Source organism: Curcuma longa, unplaced genomic scaffold (assembly GCF_044706935.1).
Source record: "Curcuma longa cultivar G26 ecotype Majalengka, Jawa Barat unplaced genomic scaffold, ITB_CL_G26_1.1 contig_22214, whole genome shotgun sequence".
NCBI lineage: Eukaryota > Viridiplantae > Streptophyta > Magnoliopsida > Zingiberales > Zingiberaceae > Curcuma > Curcuma longa.
The window spans coordinates 1-6,419 of NW_027431844.1; the positions used below are offsets into that span (position 1 = coordinate 1).

At 38.7% G+C, this 6,419-nt stretch overlaps 2 protein-coding genes across 2 annotated transcripts; both read right to left on the reverse strand.

The window, feature by feature from the left end:
• Positions 1–2,303: 2,303 nt before the first annotated feature.
• On the reverse strand, positions 2,304–2,979 carry LOC141817854 (histone H3.3). Its single transcript, XM_074705480.1, has 2 exons — positions 2,862–2,979; positions 2,304–2,770 (listed from the first exon to the last, which is right to left on the reverse strand). Exons 1-2 carry the CDS (start codon positions 2,931–2,933, stop codon positions 2,432–2,434), a joined length of 411 nt encoding a protein of 136 aa, XP_074561581.1. The 5' UTR covers positions 2,934–2,979; the 3' UTR covers positions 2,304–2,431.
• Positions 2,980–4,329: 1,350 nt separating this feature from the next.
• Positions 4,330–6,128, reverse strand: LOC141817853 (protein LURP-one-related 8-like). The gene is made up of 2 exons (XM_074705479.1): positions 5,808–6,128; positions 4,330–4,920 (listed from the first exon to the last, which is right to left on the reverse strand). The coding sequence occupies exons 1-2, from the start codon at positions 6,069–6,071 to the stop codon at positions 4,546–4,548; spliced, it is 639 nt and encodes a 212-aa protein (XP_074561580.1). The 5' UTR covers positions 6,072–6,128; the 3' UTR covers positions 4,330–4,545.
• Positions 6,129–6,419: the final 291 nt, after the last annotated feature.

Here is a 6,419-nt window from a genome sequence, read left to right on the forward strand (position 1 = left end):
GTAGTTATTAGAACTAGTCTACCCTCTCCTGTAATGAGAGAGTAGTTTTTTCATGTTTAATTATTAAAATTGTTGTTTGTTGACAGGAATATTCTAGAATTAGATGTCCAATTATTTTTATGAAATGTCCAATCACTATTATGAATTACCAAACCAAAGTATTCTTACTTCTCCATTGTTCTTATCAAACCCAGCATAAAATTTTAAATAAAGAAAAAGTAAGTGGACCTAACCCATCGAATGACGACTATATCAGCTATTCTGATATTTAAATTCGATATAGATTAAATTGTACAAGCGGGTTTTTTTATTTCCTTATCCCGCGCAAGGCAAGAATTTGTCGATATTTCCAATTTCATCAATCTTCTTCTTCTTGCTGGATACTCCATGGGAATAAATCGATATTTTTTTTTCGCTACATATACATATAAAACATATAAAAGTAAAAGTTTATACATAAAATAAAAAAGTATATTTAAAAATATATTTTTAAATATCTTCTTGATTTTAGAATCCAATATTGTTTTGTTCTTCCGCCAATACAATATAGAACAAATACAAAAAAGGAACTTTCATTTCCAGTCTACCATTATTTAAAGATTTAATCTAGTTTAGGGGCAAGAAAAAAAATAGTGAATTTTATTTTTTGTTTGACCCATTCAAAGGATATATTCTGGAATATGAGTCATAGGACAATTCAAGGTTCAAATACTTATTTATTTTATAAAAGTTTTATTTGATTATAGCAATTTTGCTATAGTTTTTAGTATAGTAATTATACTATAAAATAATAGTATTTTTTTTTTTTTAGTATTTTATTTATAGTATAAATGTATAAATAAAGTTATAAAAGTCAGTATTAAGATAAGCTATAAGGACTAATCGAATCGAGCTCATGGATTTATTTACCTAGATTGGTTTGTGGCCCAATAGAAAAATTTGTATCTTCGATACCCATCATTGTACGGGGCATGGAACTAGAAAAAGTCCACATATAATCGAACTAGCCTATGCCTTGGAAATGCTATGAGGTGTTCGGAAATGGTTGAAGTAGTTAAATAGGAGGATCGCTATGACTATAGCCATTGGTAAATTTACCAAAAAAGAAAATGATCTATTTGATATTATGGATGATTGGTTACGCAGAGACCGTTTCGTTTTTGTGGGTTGGTCCGGCCTATTGCTCTTTCCTTGTGCTTATTTTGCTTTAGGAGGTTGGTTTACAGGTACAACTTTTGTAACTTCATGGTATACTCATGGATTGGCAAGTTCCTATTTGGAAGGTTGCAATTTCTTAACCGCTGCAGTTTCCACTCCTGCGAATAGTTTAGCACATTCTTTGTTGCTACTATGGGGTCCTGAAGCACAAGGAAATTTTACTCGTTGGTGTCAATTAGGTGGTCTGTGGACTTTTGTTGCTCTTCATGGTGCTTTCGGACTAATAGGTTTCATGTTACGTCAATTCGAACTTGCTCGATCTGTTCAATTGCGGCCTTATAATGCAATCGCATTTTCTGGTCCAATTGCTGTTTTTGTTTCCGTATTCTTGATTTATCCACTGGGTCAATCTGGTTGGTTCTTTGCACCAAGTTTTGGCGTAGCAGCTATATTTAGATTCATCCTCTTTTTCCAAGGGTTTCATAATTGGACGTTAAACCCATTTCATATGATGGGAGTTGCCGGAGTATTAGGCGCTGCTCTGCTATGCGCTATTCATGGTGCTACCGTAGAAAATACTTTATTCGAAGATGGTGACGGTGCAAATACATTTCGTGCTTTTAACCCAACTCAAGCCGAAGAGACTTATTCAATGGTTACTGCTAATCGTTTTTGGTCCCAAATCTTCGGGGTTGCTTTTTCTAATAAACGTTGGTTACATTTCTTTATGCTATTTGTACCCGTAACTGGTTTATGGATGAGTGCTATTGGGGTAGTTGGTCTGGCTCTGAATCTACGTGCCTATGATTTCGTTTCCCAAGAAATACGTGCAGCGGAAGATCCCGAATTTGAAACTTTCTACACCAAAAATATTCTCTTAAACGAAGGTATTCCGCCAATGATCCAAATGTTACGTTAAAGGCAAAAATACAAGTTTATAAAAGGAGCGAAATATAATCAAACATGATAACGAGAATCATGAAAATACCGAAATTTACATTCGAAGAATGCATGTATATATATATTACCATAGCCAATTTTTTCAGCAAAAGTAGAACGCTCTTCAATGAAATCAATCGCAGCTATTGAAAGACTTAAAAATTACGACCAAATAACATTCTAGCAAAACGCAATTGGTCTACGAATGAGCATAAACTACGATAATATAACAATGTATTCTAAGTATTTTTTTTATACAGAAATAGATTATTGCGAAACAAACATCCTTCTTCGCATATAGGTAATTCACCTAACAATGAAAGATTGCATCTAATTAAGCGCGTTCACCACGGATCCGGCGAGCAAGCTGGATGTCCTTCGGCATGATCGTCACGCGCTTCGCATGGATGGCACAGAGATTGGTATCTTCAAAGAGCCCGACCAGGTACGCCTCAGCAGCTTCCTGAAGAGCCAGGACGGCGTGGCTCTGGAAGCGCAAATCCGTCTTGAAATCCTGCGCGATCTCGCGAACCAGCCGTTGGAACGGAAGCTTACGGATCAGCAGCTCCGTGCTCTTCTGGTACTTGCGGATCTCACGGAGCGCCACCGTCCCGGGACGATACCTATGGGGTTTCTTCACACCGCCGGTCGTAGGCGCCGATTTCCTCGCCGCCTGTCGGATCGATAGAGTAGATCTTATCAAAATTTAAAACGCCCCACAGAAACAAACACCTAATCGAGCAATCGATCGGAAAAATAGGCACCTTCGTGGCGAGCTGCTTCCGGGGCGCCTTGCCACCGGTGGACTTGCGAGCGGTCTGCTTCGTACGAGCCATGAATCGACGCCGCAAAGAAAAGCTAGGGTTTGCAGGCGACGAAAACTCCAACTAACGAGATGAAAATACCCTGTTGGAAATAATGGGGCATATATATAGCGGGAGATCAGAACGGTTTCGTTTGGTGCTACCGAGAATATAGCGAGATTGGTTGGGGAAAGCACGCAATCCGTGTGCTTTGTTCTCAATGGTGGATGAGAATGGTTTGGATGGATCGAACGATTTACAACAAAAAGCAGACTTTTTTCTAGCAAACTATTGTTGCCTCCTCGGTAAATTTTTAGTTAATATTAAAGAAAATAATTAATAGAAAAAACTATAGTATTAAAACTTTAATTAATGCTTATTAATAATTTAGTAGAAGTTCGTATACAATGAACACGTTATTTAAAAATAATAAACTCGAATTTATAAAATTTAATAAACAATCGGCATCAATTTTCTAAATTTTTATTTTTTTTAAAAAATAATATATTTGGTGAGTTAGAATTATGTATAAAAATAATAGGAAAAAAACATAATTTGAACAAATTTTATTTTGAACAAAATAATAATTATTTTTAATACTTTTTTTATAACTCTTTGAGTTCTTCTATTAGGATGACCATTAAGAAAAACGATAGTGTATAGTTTTAACATTGTTCTGTTTACCGATTTTTATTGTTAAAAGCTTGGTGTATTAATTAAATTAAAATTCTAATTTATTTGTCGTAACGTAAAGCGAGTAACGCGGTTCAAAACTGGTCCAGCTAATCTGGATCATCTGTTGCAATTGTTTTCATCCTTTTTATGAGGTTCATGGCGAAACTGCCGAAACAGGAGCTGAAATGTTCTGTCGGCAAAAGGATTCTTTACCTACGCAGTGAAGCAAGCAGCAAAGCTTGATGCTTGGAAAAAACATGAAAGCATGAGTTTCCTCATGAAGAATTTGCATCTGAGTTTCCTCTGTAGTTTCTAGGTAGTTTGGTGGTTGCCAAGATGATGTCTCAGAAGTGCCCTTTCGCTAAGTTGCGACAGGAAACGAACTGCTAACGGAGATGTGTGTCACCTTGTCAATATATGGATGTTTACTCTGTCTCCGTCTAAGGCAAAAGTATGCTTTCCCACAAAGTGGTAGTCAGAAACAAACACCATGATGGAATCATAAGAAAGTGACACATTGCTTGCCGACTGCTGAGCTGATCAAATGAATGTGATACTTCCGTAAATTCCCCTGAATGTGAAAATTTCAGGGGAATTTTCACCATTTATCGTCCTCATCCGACTATTGCAAACTTCAATCTTCTTTTTTTTTTTTGCAAAATAAACATTATTTGTCTCAGGTGTAGACGTTTCAAAGTCAGGATAGACAAGTATATTCTGTCACCTCATAATGTACAGTGAAACAACAGGCAGTGTTTTTTTCTTTCTTGTTCATCTTATCTCATCATGTTCATACAAGGTGACAATCTCATCTCATGTTCACACAGGGAGTCTGCTTTCTCTCTGTTTTCCCCTATTTTTAATTGTTCTATTTCCTTGGTTACAAATTCCGATGATATGGATGATCAGGAGAGCGCAACAAGTAACAACCTCATCAAATACAAGCTCTAACACGAAGGAAGCTTTAATCTTAACCTCTCAAGAGTGATCCTCTGGATCCAAACATTTGCTCCAGAAGTATCACTGCAGCCATTGCTAGAGACGAGTCAAATTCCAGCTCCACGATTAGTCGGAAGACATCAAGGCCGAGGGGAATGCCTTGAGCAGATTCCTTCCTCTTGATCTCAGCCATCTTCTGTCTGTTGTTGTCATAGATGGTGCAACATCGCTCCGAGTAAGAGCCCTCAATGTCATAGGTGAGGCATGCCTTTGCGCCAGAAGTGTATGGGGTCACTCGTGCCATCACTTTGGAGAGCCAGAAGCTCGTGTGCTTCTTGATGGCAAACTGAGGATTGGAGCTCTCCTCGCCATTGTAAATCAGCCAGTGATCTCCAAGACTCAGCTTCTGCATGTTATAATGATACCAGAATCCATAACTATATATGAAAGTTGAATTATGCAGTTCTCAACTTATGATACTAGGAACACCAACTTTTAGAAGGATAAAAATATATATGAGAAATTTTCCAACCATAGTCTTTTTTAAAACGCTCCAAGATAAATTTCATGATCATCACACCATACATTGCTGGTGTAAAAAACATATCTTTTGAACTACTCCACAAGACCTATCAAACCACCATTTTGACTGTTTTAATTGCAATTGTGGGGGTTGTTAGGTGGGGAGACACAAATTTGACCATCTACATAGAAGATTATTTGGCCAATGCATCTAGAATCTGATCTCCTAAAGCAAAGGGTTTAGTGCAAGCCATGGTAGTTCTTCTGTTCTTAGACTACTATCCTTGTCGTTGTGAAACTTAACAGAAATCGACAAATCTAATGATCTCCTTCAAAACCGCCAGACATCTCCCTATTCATCAACGTAATAACGTCCATACATACACAAAATAGTCCTAGTATTTTTCGGAAACAAACTAAAATTCAGATCACAAAAGTCACCTGAGAACTTCTTGGTAATTTTTTGGGCTTTTAACAGCTTTACAACAGCTCAGTATCCATGAATATAGAACATGCTGTTGTACAAGATGCTCTGTTTGCTTGACAGATCCAACAAGAAATAGTTCTCGGATTCGTCTCTCTCTCTCTTATAAATGTTCAATCGATCTTTACTAATTCAAATGTTGCAATGCAACCACCAAAAAGGCTAGAAGCTGAAAGCTATGGATGTAATCATTTTCTTGAAATCGCACTTTATCAAAATTCAAATTTCCGAAAAATAAATCAATTGCGATAAAATCCCGGTTTACAGATAGGAAATCCCTTCCATACCTTTCTCCGGATGGTGAGCAGCGGCTTGCCGGCGGCGTCCATGAGAACGATCTCATTCCTACTCCCCGACGAGTAGTTTTCAACTCGAAACACCAAATTTCCCGTGGCGTCGAACACCGTGAACCCATTCCCATTGAAGAGGAGAGACTTCCGCCACACGGTAAAGACCACCGCCTTCCCCTCCTTTCCTCCGCCGCCATAGGAAGATTCAGATTCAGATCTGATAGGATCCGCCCGAGAGGCGTTCGGGTGGACCTTCGTCATCGCCGCGGTGCTCTGGTCTCCGTTCGACGAAATCGTGGCGGAGGAGACTTTGGGGCGACGGTCTGCTCTGCGACGGGAGCACGGCAACGCCGTGGCGTGAATTTATACACTGACACTTCGACCAAACCGCCCCCTCCGAGATGGATGATGACGACGCAGAGACACGTGCGATGTGCGTGAGGATGACCTTGGCGGTAGCGTCGGAGGATTAACTTTTGATAATGACACATTAAATGGAGGATTAGAATGATAACGACGGGATTGGGAGGGTTGATTTTGCCGGGTTTGTGGCTCAGCGTCGGCCACGTGGCCCGAGGAAAGGGACTGGTTGTCTTCTACTTGCCTTGT

Excerpts from the sequence above, each read along its gene's own strand:
- LOC141817854 (XM_074705480.1), bottom strand. The coding sequence starts at position 2,933 with ATGGCTCGTACGAAGCAGACCGCTCGCAAGTCCACCGGTGGCAAGGCG. Across the intron at positions 2,771-2,861 it reads GGAAGCAGCTCGCCACGAAG|GCGGCGAGGAAATCGGCGCC; the intron begins GTGCCTATTTTT and ends TCGATCCGACAG.
- LOC141817853 (XM_074705479.1), bottom strand. The coding sequence starts at position 6,071 with ATGACGAAGGTCCACCCGAACGCCTCTCGGGCGGATCCTATCAGATCT. Across the intron at positions 4,921-5,807 it reads TGCTCACCATCCGGAGAAAG|AAGCTGAGTCTTGGAGATCA; the intron begins GTATGGAAGGGA and ends TATAACATGCAG.